We start from the raw sequence: 27,632 nt of genomic DNA on the forward strand, positions 1-27,632 counted from the left end.
AAACCCCCACCTCATTTTCTTTTTAATTCAATCTTTGTTTCCCTGCCAGAAGGAGGAAACAGCTACAAGAGTTTTTTTTTTTAATGTTACATTTTAAATTTATTTTGTAAACTTTTTTACTGTGTCATGTCTTGCGTGAGAAATAAAAAATAATATATGGACTCTGAGTCAGTAATAAACGACTCACAGTCTACTAGGAGAGATGACACATGCCCTACTTTCCTACCCAAATTAATTACATATATAGTGTGATTGATACTTTATTAAAAGGTATGCAGCAATAGGGGACTGCGGTAGGATTTCAGAGTTGGAACCCTTCCAGTTAACCTTCTCAGCCTCTAGGGTTTTAGAACAAAATACCCCAAAGCAACAACACATAAGAAACAACAGACCATCCTGGCCAGTTTTCTGTTTTCCCATTTCCTTCCCACCTCCACCTGATTTACTCACCTAGCTACTGATGTTGAGTGGAACACCCACAGTGAGAGACACCAGTCAGCTCTAACCAGAGTTCCAGTTTTCATTACCACATGGAGAAAGAGAAGGTAGAACCACAATTCAAGCCTCTAAGACTCAGTAACCCAGCTCAGTAGATAAAAGTAAATTAGTAAATATAGTAACCAAATGAGTGTCTGGACAAACAGGCCAGCAACTCTCTTGAGGTGGAAGTTCTTGCTTCACCACTCCTGAGTGGGAAGGGGGGCTGGGCAGGTGTGTAAAAATGCAGGCATGGCATCCATAGAGTGCCAGCTCTGGGCATGGGGAAGGCAGCATGTGTCAAGGAGCTCTTCAAAGAAGAGGTAAAATGAGAGCAGAGTCTTGATGTATGAGAAGAAATCTGATTCAGGAATGGGGCAAGAGAAGCTTCCTAGACAGAGAACAGTATATCTGAGCAACTGTTGGCGATAAGACATGAGGCTAGGGAGAAAGTCAGGGACTCAGATAGTAGAAGGTGCTAGGGAACTACTGAAGACTAGCAAAGGAGGAATAGAAGCAATTTTGTGTTATAGAAAGATAATTCTGACAGAAATGTGATGGGTAGATTGATGGGGACAGATGTGGTGGAGAAGGAAGAAGCTATATCACCTATGTTGAAAGCATCCAGGTAAGAAATGAGAAAGACTTGAAAAATAAATAAGCCATGTTTGCATGAAACAGAGAAAAGGGAATATATTTAAGAAATGTTCTAGGATGTATTCCTTTTTTTAATCCTAAACTTACCAATTAGGTAAATCACTGCCTAAGGAAGAAGCAGAGACAGGACAAAAGTGTTACTTTAATGGAACACTCTCTACAAAGAAACACCAGGAATAGGGAATAAATGGATCCTGAGCAACATTAATCTCAGGCAACTTGCAGTTCTTTCCTTTCCTTGGGGTCACTGCTAAACTCTGTGGGCTGTCTTAGTTCATTCAGGAGCTGCTATAACAAAATATCTCAGACTGGGTAATTTATAAACAATATAAAAGTATTGTTCACAGTTCTGGAGGCTGGAAAGTGTAAGATCAAGGTGCCAGCAGATTTAGCTTCTGGTGAGGGCTTGCTCTCTGCTTCAAAGATGGCAACTTCTTGCTGCATCCCTTCTTGCAGAAGGGGCAAACAGGTTCCCTGAAGCCTCTTTCATAAGGGTCCTGATTCCATTCACCAGAATCGAGCCTCATGACCTAATCATCTCCTCAGAGCCGTACCTCTTAATACTGGTACCTTGGGGGTTAGGTTTCAATATATGAAATTAGGGGCTGGGCACAAACATCCAGACCACAGCACAGGCTTATCTAGTGCTAAGGCACTCTGGGTTAAGATAGTCTAATGTTATTGTCCGAATTGATTTCCATTGAGAGAACATGTGGATTGAATGGAAAAGATCCTCATTCAGGTCCGGCAGGTGTTACTGCTACTCCTGTGATCCTTTTGGGTTCACAGAAATCAATCTAATCCTCCAATGTTGACCACATTGGGCTGGAGGAAGCTCACTGGCGTTGTCCAAGGTCCCACTGCCTAAACACACCACATAATCATTTCCATTCTAGGGGACAAATGTAATTGAGGTTTTGCTGCTCCCTGGAACTTGGTCCAGAAGGTTAAGCCCAGGTCCTTCTCTGAGCCCGGTACCAACATTTTTATTCTTTTTTCTCCTCACAGCCAGGAGAATTATTTCCTAGACAGTGAGTAAGAAAGCCTCATCTTCCTCATCATATGTGCTCTCAAATCTTTGACCTAAATCATAAATCCTTTCTAGTTCCCCAAGGAGCTAGATTTTTGAAACACAAAAGAACATGATTTTTTCTGCTTTCTGATATCACACTCTTTGTTAACGTAATGAACATTAAATGGCCCGGTAGTTCAAATATCTGATAAAGAATGGGGAGAAAGAAAATAAATGGAAAAAGTTTTGGTTAATTTCAATTGTATATCCTTTGCATAGAATACGAATTACACAAGGGCTAGAAACACATATCTCTCACATCGTATCCCTACTACTCAGTGAAGTGTCTGGCATCTAGTAGCTCTCGGTAAGTGTGTAAGTGAGTAAATGAATACAAGAAGACAAAATCCCTGCCCTCATGAAGCTGACTCCCATTATTACTCCCACTATTGAGGAAGATAACAAACAAAACAAGGTTAGGGCAAACTGATAAATAATGTAAAAGAAATAAACAGGGTAGAGTGATACAGAGAATAATTGGGTGATGGGGGAATGGACTGGGGGACAGAACTATTGATCTGATTGCCCTTTCCCTCAGAACAGCCCAACCCCCAAAAGTAAAAATTGAACTTTTGAAAAAAGTAGACAGAAACAGTATAAGTTTAAATGTTAAAAGTCATATCAACAAAGCAAATACAGAATTGCAGTTAATATTTACAAAATCATTATGCAGACACCCTATTACATGTAGACAGTTGTAGTTAAAACAACTTGGGTATTTCATTTCTAAAGCGAAGCTCCACAGGCACATTCTGTTTAAGGTTATTTTCATTCTCTCAAAAGTTATAAGCAATAGAGTGTGTAAGTTGTTTTAATAATAGTTCAGCTCTTTATGTACATTGCAAAAATGTCAAGCGTGTTGATTCTTCAAAAAGTTGCATTTCACTTAGGAGAGAAAATAAAAATGTCCCATTTCTCCCGAGAAAAAGGATAACATTTTCTAATTGTGCAAACACTTTATGAAAGTATCATTTGACTCTATATTTTGACAGCTGCTTTGCATTTATTATTGGAGAGGCTCTTCATACGGCATGTTCCTTTTTTTTCCTTTTCTAGTCAAGAGGTGTTAATATTATTTTGGAATTATTCAAATTTAAGAGAGTGATAAAGGGCTGCTCTTCAGCGGTTCTTAATAAACAATCCCCTAACTTCTCACCCCTTTAAGAGGTTTTTTAGGGGGAAAAAAAAGAAAGAAAAATGGTTTTAGACTATGAGCTCCTTGTTTTGAGAATCAGTACCATTTAGCCTCATAGCATGCAAATTTCACATTTTGCCTGGCATGTAGTAGGTGCTCAGGAAGTGTTTGCTGAGTTGAACTGGTTTGGGAAAAGGCAGGGGATTACTATCCTTATTATTCAGATAGGGAAAGTGAGGCCCAAAGAACTCGAAGATGCATTTGTATTGTGCTTGGTACTTTACTGAATGTCTCACCCAAGTTAGCTCATTTAAAAGTTGGTCCTCACAACCATTACATGTAAAGCAGGAAAAGAGAAGAGTAATGATGTGTTTGACATATAGTGAGTTAGTCACTACTAGACTTCCCTCTATACAGTAAGTCAGTCTCTGCTGCTAAAGGAGATCTAAAACCTAATGATGAAAAATCTCAGGTTCTTGGACTTGGTGGAAGGAAGGTTATTCTTCCAAGGACAAAAAAAAAACAACCAGAAAATCTATAGGAACATTTGGACTAAAAAAAGTCCTATCATACATAAAAATAAGGCTCACATACATTATTGGTGGTAATGTAAGTTGGTCCTACTTTTATGGAGAATTTATGAATATATACCAAAATTAAAATGAATGTAACTTTGACCTAGCTTTGATCAAGAAATTTATGAATGTATTCACACTATAGACATACTAGCACAAGAGTGCAAACATACATGAGGAAAAGGATTTAATGAATATATAAATTGTAAATGTTCACTGTGACATTGTTAGCAATAAGAAAACTTAAAGCATTTTAGTGTTCAATAAGTTGCTGGCCACACAAATTATGGGTTATGTGGGTAGTGATATTTTATGTAGACATGTGAAATAAAAGATTAATCTATGTATTGACATGAAAAGATGACCACAACATAACATGTCAAAACCAAGCTGCTTAATAGTGTGATTTCCTTTGAGTAAAATCACTCACCACAGTATTAGTGACTCCTACCTCTGGAAAGTGAGATGGGCTATCTCTTATTTTATTCACTTCCACAGTACTTGATTTTTTTTAAATAAAATAGATTAGTTTTAAAATTCAAAAATTAAGAAGCAGCTGTTTAGTCCTTGCCACACAAAAACTCTTTTGTTGTTTTTTTTTTAAATCAAGAGTAAGTGGAACCCAGGAAATGATTAGCAATTGTTCTACTTCACCACAGTGTTTAGCACAGTGCTTGTGACATTGTTGGTGCTCAATAAATATTTTGAGGGAATGAGTGAGTAAGGATGACTCAACTTGGTCACTCTAGTAAAGTGAGACAGAAGGACATAAGAACATTCAGATTTTCTAACCCTAAAATCCAAGCCAGTGAGTCAATGAAGACTTCGTGACGACCACGTTGCTACGGTTGATTGATGTTAAAGATGGGCTACTCGCCAAAACATAATGTGAGGGTCCTATTTGCACTGGAAAAGGATTCTTGCTAAGCCCTGACCATGTTTTTTTGAGCATCTCTTATGCCACTGACCTGATGGTTTAGAGGTCATGGAAGTTTTATGAAGAGGGAATCTGAGAGAGTGGCCAACTGGTTCAGTCCATTCACACACTGAACCTCCTCAGCAACATTCCCCAAGTAAGGAATTCAGATTGGCTGAAACCTGCTGGGACAGTGCTTCCATTTTCTCCTGGGGAATTCTTTTCTTATCAGCTCTAACTACTAGTAAGTTCCTTATGACACTAAACTAGAATCTGCCTTTTTATAAAATGTACCCATAGACAATGAATCTAAGCAGTTCTGCATAGTGGTTTAGAGAACAGCTTCTGGAATCACAGATCTGCCTTGAACCCTAGCTTCTACACATAGGTGCTTTGTGACCCTTAGGTAAAGATTACTAACTCTCTAAACCTAAGTTTTTCTTTTAGAATTGTGGATAATTACAGTTTCTATTTCATGGAATGGTTTTAAGAAGATCAAAAATAAATATATGCAAACTGCTCATCACCATGTATGGCAAAAAATGCTCAATAAATAATATCATTACAATTGTTTAGGCCTTTTTCACTAGGTATTTGACAGAAACAGGCAGGCAAGTGGTACAAAACAGCAGTTAATGGATGAGGTGTCTCTTGTCAGTGGGCTGTGTGCCTGAGTACTTTGATTTCAGTGACTCAAGCACCTTCTTTGTTTTGCTCACTAGAAACGAATTAGAAAACTCTCCAAGCAGGGGGAGAGAAATTTCATACCATTAATTTGACAAAAACAAAAGTTTGTACTTTCACAGTTTAGACACTAACTTATAGAATACCTCATTCACCTCTGCGGGGTGCAAGGAAATAGCTCCCTCTGGGGCTTCTCTCAAAACTTGTCTCCCCGAAGCTTCCTAATATTCAAATGGCTGTCAGGCAAAACACAAGTCTTCTCTAGCCATCCTGAAACATTTCTCATGGCTAATGACTACCTATCAGTCTGGAGTTGACTTTATATTATTACTCAAGACATAAATCATAAATCCTAAATGGATTCAGGAATGTATAGTTGAGCACAATGTATATGTATAGCTTTAACATATAAATCTGTATTATACACCATATGAAATTCAGTAGACTAGGAGATTTAGGATCTCGGTTTACTCATCTATAAAATGGTTACAATGAATGGTTCTTAGACTATGTTCTAAGGACCTCTAGGTCTGCACAGCAGTGCTGGGAGCTGCTTGACTTGGGCTTTAGGCTTCCATCTTGTTTTGAGCAGAGCAGTAATGTTTTAACAGATACCTCTCTTCTCATCAGCTCCCCTCAAACCATCCCTCTGGGAAGGGCAACCTAAGCAGGACAAACCATGCCTTTCACTTTAGAAAAACATGAGCAGCTGAAAGAAGTCTGTTGAAACAATATCACAAAGAGCGTGCCTACTTGGTGAAGGCTTGGGTGCAGAGAAGGGGGAAGGGTTTATAGGAGAAGAATAGTGGGGTTATAGAGGGGCCATGTTTGACTGAAGAGGTGCCTTCTGAATCTCTGTGGAATGCACAGCTGTGGAGCCAGCTGCATCAACACAATCACAGTGTCCTGCGTGATGGGCTGTGACCTCCCTCTGTGGGGACAGCAGGGTGTGGGGGAAGGGGGACTGCTCATGGAATCAGAAGACTTAGGAGTGAGTCTCGGTGCTGGGACAGGGAGCTTCCTCTCTCTGAACTGCTATTTCCCTACTGAAAACCAAGAATAAACATACCCACCAGATCAGCTTCACAGGCATGTTGTATGGTTTAAAGAAAATGGGGTCTACAAAGCATTTTGTAAATTAGAAAGCTCCACAAAGATACCAGCTGTATTCATCAGCCCATGAGATGTCTAAATGTGATCCTTAAATTCCAAAAAGCTTGCTAAGATCACTTTCCTAATATATGAATATAAAACATTAGTGAATTATCAAATAAATGAGGTGTTTCATTTTGTTCATATACTTTTTCAATATGTCAATTATAAAAACCATTGTATCTGAGACCCTATGAAGAACTACATATGAAATTACAAAGAAAGATCTAATTATATATGAAAAAGTATATATATTATAAAGTCTAATTGTATGTGATTTCAAAAAATATAACTAGATTATTCTTAAGGAACTACTGTAGTGGCAATTGATTTTTTAAATGTATAAAGAAATATCAAAAGTTTTACAAAAATATCCAAAGTCCAGAGTCTCCATTTCACACTTCAACAAGTAGTGCATGCTTTACTCCTATTTTAGACTGTTGCATCTCAGAACTGGATGTTATGTGTCTCTGCTCACGTCATCCATGTAGCTCCACTTCCTAAGGAAAACCATCAACTTTTCTGGTTGGGGAGTTCTCTAGAGCAATCCTCTTCATTCTCCTCTGAGCGAGATAGATTCAGGACACTCATCACGGGATGGATCCAGGATGTAGTCTGTGTTACATGACTTGAGAAGAACAAGAATGCAATTAGAATCTGAAAGACTGTCTTTCTACTCATCCATGCAAGTACTGATCCTCATGATATTGCTTCTACCCTAGTAAAGTCCCTGTGATAGGAAGCAGTTAGAACTAGATCCAATAGCTTTAATAAGTCTTAGACACATTTTAAGGTTCAATGAAAACCATTTCTTTCTTTCTTCTTTGGTTAAAAAGGAATGCAGGTGAATGCAGCATCTCTAACTCCTTTCCTTTCAGTATCTGACATTCAGTCAGTCAGCAAGTCCAATGACTGCCTTGCTGTAACATCTCTGGAATCTGTTTCTTGCTCTCCTTTTCCAATGAAATAGTCTGGGTCACTGAAATGGTTTGCCTCCTGCCTCTGCTCTAGCTCTTTTCTAATTCATTCTCTACTGTAGCCAAAGAACTTTCTAAATGACAAATCATACACTGTTACTCACTTCTAAACATTCAATGAAATGCTTTGTTTTTTTAGCTGCCTCAACAATACCTGCTTTTTAAAATTTTTATTTATTTATATATTTATTTATTTATTTATTTGAGACAGAGTCCTGCTCTGTCACCTAGGCTGCAGTGTAGCTGCACAATCTCAGCTCACTGCAACCTCTGTCCCCTGGGGTTCAACAAATTCTTGTGCCTCAGCCTCCCAAGTAGCTAGGGCTAAAGGTGCGCACCACCACACCTGGCTAATTTTTGTATTATTAGTAGAGACAGGGTTTCACCATGTTGGCCAGGCTGGTCTGGAACTCTTGGGCTTAAGTGATCCACCCACCTCGGCCTCCCAAAATGTTGGGATTACAGGCGTGTGCCACTGCACCCCACCAACAATATCTTCTTCTTTCCCATAATCCTTTCCCATGAGAAATTAACTCTTATTAATTCTAAAAAACCAAATATCCCTTAAGAATCCTCCAACCAAATATCCCTTCAGAATCCTCCAATCCTCCAATCTCTTATCTCTTATTAAATCAAATTATAAATGCTTGTTTATTTTTAGGCCTTCCTATTTCATATAAAGCTCCTTAACGGCAGGAACTATGTTTCTTATCTCTGAATTTGTGGGGCCTAACATGATCTCAGAACAAATGACCAGCATCCTGAAAAGTGTTTCAGGGAAATAACACAAGCAGAGATGAGAAAGGAAGTACAAAAGATATTGGGTATGTCTAGGAAGTGATGACACATCATGAAATCATGCTCTTAACCTGGTAGATGGTATTTCTTACACTTAGTGTCCTATTCCCAGCCTTTGGCTGGATGAATCTCCTAAATCCACCACCATCTTCCCAACTCTGGAGTGCACGAATTAGGACAAGGATTTGTTTCTTTTCCTTGGACACTCTTTCTAGCCCTGGTTTACCCCACTGCCTTTATCCATCCTAGATCAGTTTCCCTAGACTTCGTCCTCCCCAAACTCAACCTCAGAAGCAGCATCATGTCTTAGATCAAGTGCATCTGAAGGCCAGTACTTATAAAGATTATTTAAGATTGTGGATCTGAAAGTGCCTCCTACATTATAAAGTAACATTTTCCAAAGTATGTTCCCAAGAGTTTTAAATAAATGTTATGTGAAGAATAGCCTGGCACAGTGGCTCATGCCTGTAATCCCAGTTACTGACTTGGGAGGCTAATATGGGAGGACTGCTTGAACTCAGAAGTTTGAGGCTGCAGTGAGGTATGATCCACTACATTCCAGCCTGGGTGACAGAACAAGACCCCGTCTCAATCAATCATCAATCAATTAATCAATGTTATGTGAAGAATATAATTCTACTGTCAAATAAGTTTGACATAATTGAATAGGTTTCTTTACTATAGGATTTCCCAGAGATTTTAATATGCTAATGTGCTCTATGAGTCTCCAAGACTATGTAATATTACTCAAAGTAACATATCTCTGTTAACAAACACAGGGCCAGTGTTCCATAGAACACAATTTGGGAACTATCACGAAAATGCATTCACTTTATTGGCTACTGATTACAATACTGAAAATGTTAGGTAGTACAAATGGTAAGTTCCACTGTTATTATTGGTTTGGTTTGTTTTCAATCCTATACTATACATTTTGTTCATGTCCCCCCTACACAAATTGTTCAGCTCCTCTGTTTAAATATTAAAAATGTATCTTTTCATGGAAGAAGATTACTAGCGGTTTTATTATGGCATAAAAAGGGTTCAAGTTCTTTAAGAATCAAGGTGAAAGTGACAAGGCCCAGGCATCTTCATAGCTTCAAAAGCTCAGAGTGTGGTTTAGTGTACAAAGAATCATTATTCTCTTGACAATAATCCACATTACTAATATCTCTTTAAAATGGTTTAATGGAATTTCTTATTATGGAGGCTAAATTTACTAAAGTATTTGATTCGGCACAGGTTAACTTCATTTCAAGGCCTTTATAAACCTGGAAAGCTGCCTAACTTGAAAGTGGTTTTAAAGAAATACTAATGAGTGTAACATGAGAGGGCTGCAATGCCCCTGCAAGGTGAAATGAGGACACATCACCCTGTACAAAGTACATGTCTAAAATTAAAAGGGAAAAGCTTGATGAGACAGCTTTGCTTATTTTAAAATATTGGTATATATTTTAATACTTTAATGTTTATCAGCACATATTAGTCCAAAGAAGAGACCATAATTTAAATCATTTAAATTCCTCCCTCTCCTTTGAAGTTCCATAATTGGAGGAGATGGGAAGGAAGAAAAACAGGAGCAACTACCTGAGGGTAAGTTCAGGTAGTACGCTTTGCTATGTGACTTTTTATAAATAATATTCTCATGCTTGACATATTACAACTGTCCATATATGAACACTCCATTAAACTGTTAATTTAAAATAATCAAAAGGAAAATGTCTAAGAAAAAAACGTAGTTACAGACTCTGAACGGTGAATATCAGAAAGTTCTACCAGATGGTCATCCTTGCCAGTAACCTTCATTAAGCACTTTTTAATCAACAAATCACATCTGATCTTACTCCAAATACAAAAGTAATATAAAATTTGATTAACCTTATAACTTGATAAATCTTATATTCACAGTATGATTTTTTGTATATGCCTAAAAACACACATGCATACACCTAAGCATCAAATATGCAATTACAACAGCTACTCACTAGAAGAAATAAAACTAAAGCAACAGAGAGATGTGTTCTGTGCTTCAAGCACACATTTCAGACCTGGGTCTTTGTTAAAAATGTCCAGAACCAATGGGACACAGTGCTTCTGAAACTCAGGTAATGCATTGTGAAGTGCCTGGCAGAGAGGAGACATTCAATAAATAATCAGAGCTAGTTTCATTGATAATTAGGGATTTCTGATTATTGTAAGAAAAATTTGGAATTCTTCCTATGATGCTGGAAGGGGGCCATTTGTGTGTATACCATTCAATTTTATGTCCTAGTGAGCACTGTGGTTAAAAAGCTTTGACATAATCGGTATGATGAGATAATCCCAGATTGACTGGCTTGGAGAACATTCGAGTATTAAAAACATTTCCTCTGTGATTTGTGTGCTTGGTAATTCAGCTGATAAGAGAGAGAATAAATCAGCCCTGTTGACTCTTTTTAATTAACAAAGACCCCATGGTTCATAAAGGGAGATCTTGCTACTTAGTATAACAAATTTAGAGGTTTGGAAAATAAATGAAGCTTACTATGGAACATGAACATTTTCCATTTGAACAAACAGTACCTCTGGCAAATTCTCCTAAAGAGACAGTGCATCTGACCTGATTTGGAGAGCAGTCAAGAGCACTTCAGATATATTTGAAAATCTCAAAAGCATCATACTATTTGCCTCTGAATGGTTGCCAAATCTGTTGTTGGAAAACAATAATATTCGATTTGGGAAGATAACAGTATTGTGTGTTTTAAAAAATAATATTAGTAAACTGAAAGACACATTTTAGAGCTTATTAAAAAACCTAAGAGAACGTGCTTTATTTTATTGGCATAGAAATGTAAGTGAATTATTTAAATTCCATTATAATTACCCTCCTTATGTTTCTTACCTCCTAGCTAAAGGAGCAAAATGTTTTCTTTCAAAATAAAAATTAGGACAACCTGTTAAACAAAAAGGATTTAATGACAAAAAGGGCACTTGTTCTGTAGAAATTCATTCTTATAACCGTCTGTGATGATGAAAGACATTCTTTTGTTAATCTTCCATCATAGATGGCACTATTTATACATCACTGTGAATTTGCATATACTATTTTATCATGTTTAAGATAAAGCTGTGGAATAAAGAGCCGAAAGTAATTAACTTCCAGTGTCATTTTATTGGGGGGGTGATAATTGTATGCATATAGTATTTATATAAACCAGAAAACAAAGACAAATAAGTAACTATATGTTAATATAATTTGTTTCAGGCACCAGTAACTTTGAATCACTGGAAAATTTTACAACTGGGCATAAACTGCAAGTAGTAGTGACATTAAAAGATTTATACTTAAACACTAATCCCAATTGAAAACAAATGAGAAGGTAGAACACAAGGTGAACCTTGTCAATGAGATTATTAAAAAGTAACCAAACCATGATAAAGCAGCATATAATCTTATATAAACACTGGTTATGAGAATAATTACAGATTAGTAATAGGAAGTATCTATTCTAAAATATGTTTAAGAGAAAATTGCAGGCATTTTGTTCCCACTAGTATAAAAGGAGTATCCTCTTACACAGTTTTGGAAATATGCCGCTAAAATCAAAATAAATATTTCTCATTAGTGAACTCTGTAAATATCACGGAACACTTTGAGCATTTTGTAATTAGGCATTTGGAAATCCAGTGAGGCTCTGATCAAATATTAGCAGGATCTCATCCAAATCTTTACAGTCTAGAGGACAAATTTTATTTTTATTATATATTTATGGTAATTTCTATTAAAATCATTTATCTTTTAAAATCTTAAATTCCAATTAATTAAAAATATTTAGGTCTGAGCTATCAAATCATACTGTAAGAATCTAAAACTATTGTAATATATTACTTATGTATAACATTGGAAAAAATTGTTGTCACTAGACTTCTAAAAGATAAACACTGAAAAGAAAATTCCTGAGGAAAAAGTAAGGAAAATATTAATTACATTTTTTCAAATAATATCCACAGGCTGGACTGCTGTATAGAGCTAAAACATGCCAGGTACAAAGCCAATATAATTAATTTTTCAAAGAAGGAAACAACTCTGTAGTGACAGAGTACAGCCCTGGGTAATTCTTAAAAATTGATGCTGTTTTTGATCATAATGGGACAAACAAAACAGAAAAAAACAAAGAACATGTCCTACTGACACTGATACCTATACACTGAATTATTAGATACTAATAAACAATTACATAGGATTGTATAGTTTGTATATTTGTACTTTCTCATATACCTGTTGGCAGTGTCCACCAAAAACTTATGTTCTCCATTCCATACCATAGAGTTGCTGCCACGTGGCAGCTGCCTAGGCAGAGACTACATTTCCCAGCTCTCCTCACATCTTTATGTGAGCATGTGATTAGTTCCTGTCAATAGAAGGTAACAGAATTGATGTTTATCTTTTGTGGGTCAGGGGTTTTTAAGAAGCTGGAGTGCCTTCTCTATTCTCACTCATTATCCACTAACCAAATGTAGAGGACTCTGAGGTCGTTAGGGAGGGCAGAGACATGAGATGGGAGGAGCCTGGGTCTCAACATCACTACCTGAAGAAAAGCTACACCCATCAACCAGGAATCTCTGCATTGATTTGTGAGCATTAAGTCACTGAAAGCAGATGATTTGTTATTGCAGTCAGCGTCATTCTAGATCACTGTCAAGCAAGATGAGAATATTTCAAGAGGAAGCCATGACTATTACTTTCTCAGTAAATATATGTACAAGTTCTATAAACTAAAAGCCTATCTTTCTAAAATACACAAAATAAGTAATAACTACATATTTTCATGCTACTTTAAATATCAATAATCAAGACTGTCAGAATATAGATTAACGAATGCTAAATTTAATTGGAAACAAGTTCATAAGACCACTGTCAACGTTTCCATATTAAATTCCCACTGCGAGTAGAAGTGCATAAAATGTAGAAGCTACTTTAATTTTTAGTGTTCTCATTAAAATAGAATTATATTACAAGCCATACAGGTGTTCACTTAATTTAATCAACAAAAGAAGTTTAATAATCTGACTAAACATTTTTCTTAATTAACAAATTTAAAACCTTAAAAGAACTAAAATTTAAAACATATTTCAACTAATTTATATTGATTCTAATATTATGTTTATCAAAGTTAAAATGACTACACTACCAATTTTAAATATAAGCGTATATATTATACTACAGAATGATTTGTAAAAATCACAAAGTTGGAAGGGACTTTGAGAGGCTCCTTATGAGACCATCTCTAATGTCTTGAGGTATTTTTGTCAGTATTACTGACTCCGTCATGTATAAATGCTAAAGTCACTTGAGAGTGACTGTTACAAAGAAAAGCCTTCAATTATGGTGAAAATTATGGGATAAAAACATGCCATCAACCTCTATAGTTTTCTCATAAACTTTTAAATACTGATTGTTTCTAATAGTGCCACCTTAGACTTGTGGCCAAATGGAATTAACTGTCTTTTAGGACCTTAGTATATATTAAGGGCAAGAAAGAATTATATTCTTATTTTCTATATAAGGAACCGGATACTAAGAATGGTGAAATAACTTATTCCAGGTCATGAAACTAGTGCATGTTAGAGCCGGGATCTAGATCCAAATCTGACTTCTGAGAATTTAACCATTACATTAAACTCCTTGCTGAGGCTCTGTTATCTGGGTTGGTGTCAGTAACAAGATATAGGGAGGCTCTGGAATGGATTAAGTGACCATCTGAAAGGGGTTCTTCAGCTTTACAAGATAAAATTAATTAAAGATGTATTGACTAATTCATTGATTATAAATGATATGTCTAAAGCTATTATAAAAGTACTTGCCATATAATATGGTTTGGCTCTGTGTACCCACACAAATCTCATCTTGAATTGTAATCTCCATGTGTCCAGGGAGGGACCTGTAATCCCCATGTATCAAGGGAGGGAGATGATTGGATGATGGGAACAGTTTCTTTCACACTGTTCTCGTGATACTGAGTTCTTACAAGATCAGATGGTTTAATAAGCGTCTGGCATTTCCTCTGGTTGCACTTCTCACTCCTGCTGCCTTGTGAAGAAGGTGCCCGCTTCCCCTTCTGCCATGATTGTAAGTATCGGGAGGCCTCCCCAGCCATGTGGAACTGAGTCAATTAAAGCTCCTTTGTTTATAAATTACCCAGTCTCAGGTGATATCTTTATAGCAGTGTGAAAACAAACTAATATACCATGAAATGCCTAAGAATTGTTATCTGAACGACCATGAATAAAAAGTACTTGTATGAAGCCTGAGTCAGAGGCTTTGTGGCAGCAGTCATATTTTTTATATCATGTAGCAACAAATTCTTCATATATCTATTTTTGTCTAATAGGCTGTTAGTTTCTGGAGGGTAGGGAAGTGTCCTACTCATCTTTATAGCCCCAGTGTCAGGCTCACAGAAAGGGGGGTCCATAAATGTTTGATGCATGGACACATTCCACTGATATATTACTATTGTTATATCACTGGGTAAAAATACTCAAAAGTGGTAGACAAGCTTACTTATAATGGAGGATCAGATAAAACAATCTTCAGACTTGGAAATCCAGTGTACTGTCCTAAATTATTAAGAATATGCATAAATAAATTGATCATTATTAAAATAAGATTTAAGTAGCTCCAAAGTCACCAAATAACCAACACTACTAGTCCTTCTCACTAATATTCTCATATCCAAGTAACTTCCAAAGGTCTACTCATACATTTGGTTGTACCTAACAGTTGAATCACTGTGATAATTCAAACCATTTTGACTAGTTTATTTTCTATATAGCTGGAGTTATATGTCAACCTACTCAAATCCCAGGTTTTGTTAAAATTATTTACATCAAACAAATACTATTTTTAGCTAAGCAAATCTTGTTTTAACTATTAGAGTATAAAACTTTACTAAAGACAAATAAATATGATGGTAAGTGGCCTGGCTAACAGCTCACCCTTCCCTTCGGTCCCTAAACCGTAGAAGCGATTTTACACTGGAATTTTTAGTCTTTGAAATGATGAGAATGCAGCCAAAGCCATGTTTCTAGGCACCAGATACCCAACAGAGGGATGGAGATTTTCATAGAGGTACCTGCTTAATACCAATGCTAAGTAACAAAGTGCAGGCATGATCAAAGCAGACCTCTGGCCCTCTTAATATTGAGATCATTCATTTGATACAGATGTTCAGGTATGTGGCAGCTAGGTAAGACTTTACATCAGGCAAGCATTTTGTACTTTACAACGTTCTTTGATACCAATTTCCCAATTTGCTTTTCATATAAATCTCACAGACCTTATTTTTCTCTGCAGTTTTTACAATTGATGAAACTGAGGCTCAGAGTATCAAAGCCCCATCCAAGGTCACACAGTAGTGGGACCACTACCCTCCCCGCTCTACTTCTAACTCCCTGTAATCATTTTCTACTGCAGTAACAAATTTCCACAAATTTAATAGCCTAAAACAACACAAATTTACTATCTTATAGTTGTGTAATTCAGAAGTCCCACACAGGTCTTATTGTTCTGGAGGCTCTAGGGGAGAATTTGTTTCTTTGCTTTTCCAGGCCACTCACATTCCTTGGCTTATGGCTCCCAACTTCAAAGCCAGCAACATAACATATCCTGAATTCTGCTTCCACTGTCATATCTCTTTCTGACTCTCTTTTTCTGCCTCCCTCTTCTACTGTTAAGGAGTCATGTGATTGGACCCATTTGGATAATCCAGAATTAGCTCCCTATTTTAAGGTTAGTTGATTAGCAACCTTAATTCTACCTGCAACTTTAATGCTCCTTTACCATGTGACCTAGTATATCCACACTTACAGGTGCTGGGGAATAGGATGTGAACATTTTTGAGGGCCATTATTCTGCCTACCCTTCTCTTCTTCCCTTAAGCATGCTTCTTCCCCTAAGACTAGGGCCTAATGGAAAATGCACCGATTGGGATCAACTCTTGCAATTTGCCTAAAACTTGCTAAACGTTTAGCATGAAAAATTATATATATATATATAGTATGACCCTATAATGAATATAATCTACAGAATGAAGAAAAAAAGTTGCTTTTTTTTCTTATGAAAAAAGACCTTATGAAAAGTAATTTTTGGGAGAAGCAACTATATGGACTGAACTACGTCCCTCCTAAATTCATATGTTGAATCTTCAATCCCCAGTGTGGCTGTATTTGGAGACTGGATCTCTATGGAGATAATTAGGGTTAGATGAGGTTGTAGGGTTGGCAGGACACTGGTCTGATGGAACTGGTGTCTTTGTAAGAAGAGACACCAGAGATCTCTCTCTCTCTGTGTACAAAGAGAAGAGGCCAGGTGAGGACACAGCCTGAGGTAGGCATCTAGAAGCCAGGAAGACAGCCTCACCAGAAACCAACCCTGATGGCACCCTGATCTTGGGACTTCTGTGAGAAAATAAATTTCTGTTGTTTAAGCCATGTCTGTGGTGGTTTGTTATGGCAGCACTAGCAGACTAATATAGCAACCAAATTTGGAAGGGAAAGAGTTTGACAAAAAGTATTTGTTAGTAAATCTAAATAAAGGGTCCTGGCCCCAAAGAAAATTATACACCTTTCAAATAAAAGTATTAACCCTCAGAAAAGTTACGAGTTTTCAAAGTACTTTATGAAACCCCAAATAATTTATTTTAACATCTCAATGAAATGTGAAAAAACATGCTTCATGCCTGTGTTATACCTGTCATTGGTTAAACGAGGGGGAAAAGGGGCTTTGAGCCTGGATATTTAGGTCTGGATGTTCTTTTTATTTTAGTGGGCTTTGCCATTCTGAATAACCCAAGCCAGCTGCCTGGTCTTTCATTTCATGACAATTTCTCACACAGTACTTCATATTCCTACATATCTTTGTAAGTATTTACAGAAAATCCTGAGCAAGCTGTCTCAGGCTCATGATCAATGCAACGTCTCTGCTCCCATCACAGGGCTTTTGACTGGCCAGAGAGTGGCACAGGTGTAGGTTTTGGCTACTGGTTTCCATCTGCAGTTGTGTAAATACTGTCATTTTAAACTTCTCCATTGGCAAATAGCAATAGTATAAAATAAGGAAGGGGAGGGGGAACTAACAGCTGTTAAGCACTCATTATGTGCAAGGTATTTTGCTACGTGATTTTACCCCAAATTTCATTCAATTCTCAAAACAATCTGGGGAGATAGATAGAAATTATTATCCTTGTTTTTGTACAAGAATAGAGGGTAGAGTGTATTGAAATAACTTACCACTACCAAGGTCATACTCAAAAGTGGTTGCATAAACATTAGAAGCTAGCTCTGTCTGATACTAAAGCCCTTATTTTTTTTCCCCATCAATTGCTTCCGCAGACTGCCAACAACAATATTCATTCGATAAATATTTATCATCCCTACAAATACCAGGCCCTGTGCTAGGTAATGAATATTCCAAACCAGTTGTCACATGGATGGTTACAGCTTTAAAGTGCAATCTAGTAATTTCAATACCTTACAACTCATTCATAGCTAAGAAGTATCTGGGGGCAAAATATTTAAAAAGGTCCATATTTCATCTTTTAAGTCCTCTGTTGGTTTCTTCATTGTAGCCTCATTAAGAATAAAATGCCCAGAATTATTACACATGTAAAAGAGAGTGAGGAGCCTATACATATTCTCCTTATCTAGTCTGAAGTTGCATAGAAATTGCCCTGACACCTCATCCAGTGAGCCTTAGATCTTACTAATTTGTCAGTAGACATTTCCTCATTCACAGAAAATGAATCAAAGCCCCCAAATTAATGAGATCTTTAGAAGGAGGGTGTTAGACAGTGTCCACTAAAAGCTAAAATAAGCTAGGTGCTTGCTCACGCCTGTAATCTCAGCACTTTGGGAGGTTGAGGCGGGTGGATCACCTCAGGTCAGGATTTCAAGACCAGTCTGGCCAACATGGCCCCATCTCTACTAAAAATACAAAAATTAGCCAGGTGTGATGGCTGGTGCCTGTACAGGCTTTCAAGGATGGGTCTTTATCAATGACAGTCTAGTGCAGTAGTAGAATCTTGTGGTCAGAAGACTTTGACTCTAGTTCTGACTTGGTAATTAAATAGTGATAGATTTTTTGGTAACTACTCAAGACTCTTACTTTCTTCATCTATAAAACAGAAAAAATGACAAGGTACACATACCTCGAGAGGTTGTTCTGAGAATCCACTGAGGTAAGGTTTGTTCATATACCGTCCTATTTATCTCAAGTTACTTATTTACTGTCTGTTTTTCCTCTCTATTATGTAAATTCTATGCTATCAAGAAACCAGTCTATATATTTTACCACTATATCTCCAGGGCGTGGAACACTGCCTGGCAAACAGCAAATGCTCAAAAAATAGTTGCAGAATGAACTGTGTGCATTTTAAAGCATTAAAAAATGTTGATATCAGTATTATTGTTAAGAACTTTTAAAGATATACAAAATGGATTTTTTTGTTAGGTATTAACTTTTCATAAACATTGATACTATTAGCCACCAAGTGAATTTAGGCAGCCAGCCTAAGTTCAAATTATGATCCTGTTCCAATTTTTTGATGTTTCCCTAGAAACTATTACCAGGTTTTTTCCCCCAAATGATATCTGATATTAGCATTTAAATCACATGAAATGAAAATGGTGAGGCTTCATTTCTTGTTACTAATTTTTGTAACCTCCAAGAAGGTTTCTTAGTTTTGCTGATTATTCTGCAACTTCCAGGTTCTCTCCAGATGTGAAGAAAATTGCTTACTTGGTTGAGATGCTTGTACTTACTTGATGAAGTACTTGATTCCATCTGCTGTGTAAGCTTCCTCCCACCCATAAGGTAAACCTAGAGTGAAAGGAAACCAAAAATATATTTAATAAGATGATAAAGATAACTTTATTTCCTGGACACAAACCTCCCTCATCTTTACAATTATTTGAGCACATTTCTTGTACAAAATAATTTTCTAGAAAGGGGGAATTAAGACAATTCAGATGAGCTTTCATACTCAGCATCTTTAGAACACAATAAATAAGTCTTGAGCAGTTAACAATCTGCTTTAGTTGCAATAACTGGATTATGACTTGTCATTTACATGTGGTGAGCATTTTTGTCAGCAGGATTCAAGCAAAAATTTGTGTTGCAGTGGATGGTTTTTGCCTGAAGGCAGAAGGATGGACAAGATGGCCTCTGCTTGTCTATTCTGGCTCAAAGTTTCTTTAATTGGCTCCCTTTACATTCTTTCACTCAGCTCCACAGGGAATCAGACATGAGTGCCAGATCAGCAGGGGTTTGAAAGTAGCTTTTGGACTAGACAAAATTCCTTATTAAGTTTGAAAGTTTAGCAAAGTGATTTACAATGGATTGTGGCATTTTACTTTGTTAATTAAGAATTTTGTGCACTAAACATAAACGGCCAAACAATTTGCTAAACTTAGCTTCCATTTCTGTAATGGGATTGAGAATAGTTAGCTATAAAGAGATGTGGATTGACGTAAGCAAGCAATATTTGGCCATATTTCTGTAAATGAGAACATTTTGGCCCTCATCATACCAAGAGAACAGCCCCAAGTTGAGGCAGCCACATACTCCTACATTCTGATTTTGGGTGGTATGTTTCTAGAACACAGTGGTTTCCACCCCTCTGTTCCATCCAAGTACTGCTAAGGATTTTAATCCAATTTTTGGATCAGTTTGACACTGGCTTATCACGACTCAGGTAGCCTACCTCTTTGGAAAGTAACTGAGCTTTAACAACAAATCATTGACTTCCTTTCTCCAAGTCTCAGCAAGGGGCAGAGCAAAAGTGCAGGAATAGTAACTATTTTTGTTTGTTTGCTTTTAGAGGCAGGGTTTCTCTCTGTTGCCCAGGAAAGAGTGCAGTAGCGCAGTTTTAGCTCACTGCAACTCTGAACTCCTGGGCTCAAGTGATTCCCCCTTCTCAGCCTCCCAAGTAGCTAGAACTACAGGTACGTGCCACCATTCCTGACTAATTTTTTTAAAATTTTTTTGTAGAGACCAGATCTCACTATGTTGCCCAAGCTGGACTCAAACTCCTGGCCTCAAGTGATCATCCCACTTTGGCCTCCCAAAGTGCTAGAATTATTGTTGTGAGCCACCGTGCTTAGCCTAACAGTAACTATTTGAATGAAATAAAACCTTACTCTATCGCCATTTGCTTCTTGCAAATAGTCTTTGAGAAGCAACTCTAAGGATGATGTTTTTGTAATTACGAAAAACAAGAAATACACTTTGCATTGTGTTTATTTCCAGTCTTTTACCACAAGTCGTACACACCTTGAGCAAAAATTCTGTAACTATTTCCTTTGTATATTAACACAGGCCACCTTGAAGTTTCTATTCTCTCTTAATGAACGAATATTCCTCTTATAAGTAGAAAATAAGCACTTCCTAGAGCTTGGCTTAAGGAAATGACTGGCTTCCTAAAAGCCCCTAAGTGACTGTAACTATATGTCTCCTCTAGTGTTTACTGCAAGCACATGCTCAGCCAGATGCGCCACGATAAACTGCTCTGCTGCACCAGTTCAAGTAGATTTATTTTCTGTCTTCACACTTTCTGCATCTTCTTTTATAGATCACTTCCTTCATCACTGACAAGCCCCTCACCTGGAGGGAAGAAACTGATGACTGGACCTAAGAACCTTGCTTTCATGACAAAAATGCTCAGAAATACCAGGATTTCCAATCATTAAGAAAAAGGCAGCTAAAAGTTAAGTAGGAAGTTATTCTAATGTGACTACAACTTTCGTCTGCTAAATAATTGTCTGATCAGTACAATTGTGTCTGTCCTTCTAATTTCTTAAGTTACAGATACGTTCTAATAAAAATAAAGAAAAGTGGACACTTTCAAGACAGTATCTTTTAATCTACAGGATCATGTGAAAATCGACACTAACATTGGATTACCACATCCCCTGTGCCATCAGAATAGAATTTCTGCCTGGATTATTTCCTTACAATTATTAAAAAAGAATTATAACTTTGTAACAGACTTATAAAGGTACTAATTCATAGGCATTTAAGTCACAATGGTTATTCAATGACTGCTGCCATAAAGATATCCCTGGATATTAAATAATATGTATAACTTATTTTAGAAGATGTTCTCTGTTCTGAGAAAATAAGTGTTTCTTTTTAGGAGACTGAATAATTTCTTATAGTTCATGCAGATTTCATATAATCTATTATATAAAAAACAGACCTAGAGACTAAAATGATAGTAATTAATCTCTCAGTGATAGTTCAGTAATAGAAAACAATCACTGTCCAATTATAAACTAAAAACACAAATAGCCTACCTTATACAAAAATAGAACTTCTGATTTCCACTAGCTTCTTGATGAACTCAGTTTTCCATTAGTAAAGGTTTCATTTCTTCATAATAAGTGATTTGGATATAACTAACATTATCTAAATACTTTTCAATAATCATTATTGTTTTAAAATTTTCCTACATTTACCATATCTTTATACTTGGAAATGTACAAAGCTTCTATTTTTTCTTTTCATATTTGTTTTAAAAACATTATGACAACTATAACTACCTGAAATTGCTTTTGATTAGAAGTATTGTCTATGAACCCTCCCATAACGTTCTTTCCATCAGTGATCATCTGTTTTGAATCAATAACTTCATAGTGATGACTCCAAAATCTTCATGAGTATCTTGCCAAAGTAAGAGTCTTAAACACATTCAACTTAGAATAGTGGCTGTTACCTAAAACTCAACATATCCAAAACCAAAGTCATTACGTTTCCAGACAAAATAGTTTCCTTTCTAATTTTCCAGTCTATTTATGTATCAAATATTTTCTTTGTCATATCTGGCCCATGTATCATTCATTAAATATTTATTGATCCTTTATTATGTATTCAGCATTTTGCTAGATGTTCAATATACAATGATAAACAAATAGACATGACCTTTGATCATATGAAGCTTGAAATCGACATAAAGACATTATTAAAAATAGGAATAAGTTCTATGAAAAAAATATGGAATACAATGAAGGTAAGTCATAGCACAGAAAAAGGCTGAACTCCCTAATGCAGAAAGAATTCCTACAAATCGATAATAAGATCAATAACAAATAACAAAATAGGCAAAACGTGAAACATTTAGGGCATGAAACACAAATGAACACATGTGAAAATGTTTTAACTTCATGTTTAATTAGAGAAATAAAAAGCTATTATGAGATACCATGTTCATCTATCAGATTAGCAAACATTAAAAAGCAGTTTAATTAGACACAGCATTCATGGTGTGAAGAGATAGTCATTCTCATATTGATGGAGGTATTAAGTATAACACACTTATGAGGAGAAACTTGTAAATACCTATCTAAAATTTTCAATGCTAATAATAATGAGTTGACATTTATTGAGTGGTTAGATTCTAGACACTGTTGTAAGCACCATACATGTACCAACACACTTAATCCTCACAAAGAATCTATGATAAGTACTGCTATTATCCCTATTTTAGCAATAGAGAACTGAGGCACAGGAAATTTCAATAACTTTCCCAAGGTCACACAGCTAGCAGGGGAAAGAGCCCAGATTCTTCATCACTATGTTGAATGATCTCCATATAGCTTAATCCAGCAATTTTTCTTGTAGAAACTTACCCTACAGATACGTTTTATTGACAAGACTGTTCATTGTAAAAACAAAAAATTGGAAATAATCTAAATAACCATCAATAGGAGCTGATTAAATATACTATAATAACAGAGCCAGATGTATTTGAAAAACATTTGTTAGTGTTACAAAATTGTTACAAACTCAAATAGGTTTAACTTTTAGCATCCAACATGCTGAGAAGAGCAGAAGGGGAGAGGGAGGGAGGGAGGGAGGAGATATCTCTAACTCACAATTAATAAGGGTTTGCTAAAGAATATAACGTTCATCACATAAATGGAATTTTCACTTGATTTGCAGTCAGAAAATCTGAATCCATATGTAATGTTCTTCAATTGCAAGTTGAATAACCATGGGAAAGTAATAATCTTATGGAATCTGAACTTTCTATATAAATAGATTTGTCATTTACATAGTGGTGATGATAACAGCTACCATTCTAGCTTAGGGGGTTACCATGATACTCTTATTAAATAACATGTAACTACACAATGATATACAAAAGGAGACCATTGTTATTAATAGTAATGAAATTAACAGCCCTTTCTTCATTGCTTATGGTTCTGGTGATTTTAGAGTATTTTGGATGCTTAACATAGGAAAGTGTTTATAAGGGAAACCTCCGTTAAGGCGTAAGCACATTTTTTTTACAATCCTTTCCTCAATACAGTCTCTGTTTTACTCATGATAACATTCAGCAAAAGAATAACAGAAACTAGTGGGACACTCTGACCCTGATCCAGTAGTGTGATGGTAAATATTTTAACAACCAGCTATTGGGGGTGGGGGCAAGACTTGATTTGCAACATTTGCTCAGTTTCATAGTGTAAATACCATACTACGCCTATTTTGAGCTCCCAATGTGATCTCACTGAATATGGAGATGGGAAGAAATGCATAGTAATACACCATGATATACAATTCTTAGATACAATAGATGTAAATAACCTCAAGAACAAAGACAATTGTAAAATGCAAGAAAATAATTAGGAAGTGGTTAGGTTTTAAAATATTTATTACCATTTCTTTTAATATAATTTTTAGTTTAAATATTTTAATTATTAATGACTATGTTTGACAATTGGCTCACAAAATTCTTGCAAGCCAGTAGAAGCCAGCTCAAACATACTACTGTGGCTATCCATCTCTTAGCTCCCTGGTCCCGTTACAGAGAAAGTTCCAAAAATCAAAGGACAGCAATGCTGTTTTATCCAATAGATGATTACATGAAACTGATAGCAGCTTCCAAAGGCGTAAAGAATTGTTGCCCTAACAATAAACTGTTTATCAGATGTTTACATAGTGCTTTCTACTATTTCTGACATTCTTCTAGGTAGTTTATAAATATTATTAATTCATTGTACTGTCACAACAATTTGAGATAGATACTGTTATTAACCTCATTTTGCAGAGAGGAAACTGAGGGATAAAGAGATTTAAATAACTTGTCCATTGTCACACTGCTGATAGTGCAGTCATGATTTGAATGCAAGCATTCAGATGCCAGAGCCTATGCTTTTAAGCACTGTGGTGTTGCTTCTTTTCCCTAACTCCTGTTTGCACTGCCAATAGTCAAAATTAAAACAATCAAATAATACTTTTGCCTAACTCTTTGAAGAATACAAAAAGTAAACTAGATTCCCAACATCTCAATTTGTGCATTATTATCCAGAGCAATGCTCTTTTAAAAGGAACTGAAATAATTTCTAGGCTTCAACACAAAGCAGTCTATTTTAGAGACATTACATGTTTACAATTGTACAAGTTAATTTGTAGGTCTGAACTGCAGTGCCAATTTAAAAAGAACTACTAGCTAATTTTCCTATGAAAAAGGAATCTATTATAGTGAGAGATGGTTGCCACCTATAACTAACCAAATAATGCAGTATTTCAACTATTAAAATAATTTCTAAGAAAATAATTGAAAAAATGTATATATTTTCTGAATTGTGATTTAAGCACTCCTTAATATTGGCCTTGCAAAAATGCTGTGTATTAACAAACATGATTTTGGATCTGTGACTTGATTGTTTTACCACCTGGTTATATACATCATTGTTGTTTGAGAAAAAAAAAAAGCAAATGACATATATACATATATAATTTTACATATTTTGTGCATCTCAAATTTAAAAGTTAAAATGTTAATGTAATTAGATATCAGCTATTTCTAGTTAGAAGTCACTTATCCAGCAATTGAAAAGCTATAATATATTAAAGGAACAACATTGTAAAAAATTTCTAGAGGTTATTTGATGGTTCACAGTCTACTTTATCTGTCAGTCAGTATTTTTTTTTGCTAACATATACTACACCAGTCACCAGTAAAAGAGAAGCGGAAATGCCAACATTCATTTTCTGCATTTATCTTCCCAATAGATGCAAAATTCAGTATTTTTTTACAGTTGGAGTTCTCTCACTCTCAGTTAAATTGTGGAGTCACTTTCTTGAACTCTGATGTACAGACATTTAAGGGGCCAGTTTAAATGTTTTCTCTTAAATTGCTAACTCTGATCCCATGACCCAGACTGAAGATGAGAATGTGGGATTTCCCCAGCAGTTGTTTCTGGGCATTTATATTATATAATGCTGGGGGAATGATCTGAGTTAAGGCGCTTTGATTTGTTTTGCTTAAAAGCAGTAATATACAATGGACTTTATTCTGTGCACTAATGAAACTCAGCATAAAACTTGCTGAAGCTTTCCTCACTAGAGTGTGAGATCAGCCTAAAGACAGAGCTGAATAATAGGATGAAAAGATCTTCTCATAGTCTCTCCTGCCAACAATCTTTGGTTATGATTGGTCATCTAATAAATTTAATCAGTGTAGAGAGTAACGATGAATAACACATCCGACTCTCCTCAGCCCAACTTCTTACTTTTAAAGGGCTCCCCACCCCATAAATCAATTTCTCCAGAAATTCTGAAGTTATATACAATTGTTTTGGATGAAATAATGGATCTTCATGTCACAAATCAAATGAAAATTTGATCCCAATTTTGTTTTACAGTAAAGCATTTTTTTGACATCTACTGTACATCAAGTGCTAAGCTAAACACTTTAAATTTGTTATGGTAAGAGATAGTTTTCACTGGTTATCTCATAATACATTTCATATAAAATAACTGTGTACTTCATTAAAAAAAAAAAAGCCTTTCAGTACATTCACCCTATCCCCTTGTAGCTGATGACCTTGCTTCTTACCTCACTAAGAACACAGAAGCAGCAGGAAGAGAACTTCTAGATTCCCACCATAACATCCACCAACAATTCACATACTCTGCTTTTCTCTGTGGTCATACCTCATGCAATCCTCCCATCTTACTTACTCAAAACTTCAATCCAACATTTGTCCACTTTCTTCCCTAACATCTGTGTTCCCTCCCTGTACTGGGTCATTACCATGGCCATAAAAATGAGCTGTAATCATCTTCTATCTTAAAAAAAATTAAAGGCAAAACTTTGTCTTGCCCTCACATTTCCTTGCAGCTACTACTCCATTTCTCTGCTCTACTTTATAACTAAACCTTACAAAAACCTTACAAAAATGGATTTGTCTACATTCAATTCCCCTCTTTTCATTCATTCTCTTTTAAATCAACTATATAGTGAGGCTACCATTTGCCCTATGCCACTAAAACAGCTCTTGTAACTTTATGTCCAAAGGTCAATTTTCAGTCCTCAGCTTCCTTCACTTATGACTGTATGTGATGCTGTTGATCACTACCTCTTTGGAACAGTTTATTCGACTGCCAAGACACAGCTTTCTCTAGGTTCTCCTCTGTCACTGGCTGTTTCTTCTCTGCTCATTTGCTAGTTTCTTCTCATCTCCCCAGTCTCTAAAAGTTGGACTGCTCCAAGGCTTGGTTCTTCAGCTCCTCTGTGTCCTTCCTTTCTGTTCTTTTCCTGCTTACACTCCTTTGTTAGGTGATCTCATCCAGTTTCTATTTATTCATACGTGACCCAGAATTCTCTATCCCCAGTCTGGACCTCTCTCCTGATTTCCAAACTGGCAAATTCAGGTGCACGCCCTCTCTTCCTCTATCATTGTATCAGTTTTAAACTGAAGGTGCCCATTACTGATCTTCTGACTCTTCACCCAAACCTTGCCTCTCAGCTCTCCCCATCAATTTCTATCCTTCCAGTTGCTCAGGCCTAGGACACATCCTTGACCCTTTTCATTCTTTTACACCCCATATGTAATCAACCAGCGTATCTTGGTGGCTTTGTCTTCAAATTAGTTTCAGAATTTGACCACTTCCCACAACTTTTAGCTTTGTTAAATTGGTCCATCCCTTACCTAGATTATTCTGATAGCACTCTAACTGGTATCCCTGCCACAGTCTACTCTCAAACTAGTAGGCAGCATCATTAAAAAAACAAAAAGTCAGATTATGTTCCTTCTACATGACCTGCCTCCCCCATCTCCAACTTCTCTGACTTCATTTCTTAATCCTTTATGTTCAATGTGCTGCAGCTGCATTGGTCTCATACTGTTCCTTGAACATAACAAG

The 27,632-nt window shown here is 36.2% G+C and overlaps 1 protein-coding gene across 1 annotated transcript in view; it reads right to left on the reverse strand.

The window, feature by feature from the left end:
• Positions 1-2,390: 2,390 nt before the first annotated feature.
• Positions 2,391-27,632, reverse strand: part of STXBP4 (syntaxin binding protein 4) — a 187,693-nt gene continuing 162,451 nt past the window's right edge. The window contains exons 17-18 of the mRNA XM_054456389.2: positions 19,241-19,298; positions 2,391-7,296 (exon numbers count right to left, since the gene is read on the reverse strand). Of these exons, the coding sequence (XP_054312364.1) occupies positions 7,182-7,296; positions 19,241-19,298 (173 nt within the window). The 3' untranslated portion in view covers positions 2,391-7,181. The remainder of the gene's footprint in view (positions 7,297-19,240; positions 19,299-27,632) is intronic.

The sequence above is a fragment of the Pongo pygmaeus genome, chromosome 19 (genome assembly GCF_028885625.2).
Source record: "Pongo pygmaeus isolate AG05252 chromosome 19, NHGRI_mPonPyg2-v2.0_pri, whole genome shotgun sequence".
Taxonomy (NCBI): domain Eukaryota; kingdom Metazoa; phylum Chordata; class Mammalia; order Primates; family Hominidae; genus Pongo; species Pongo pygmaeus.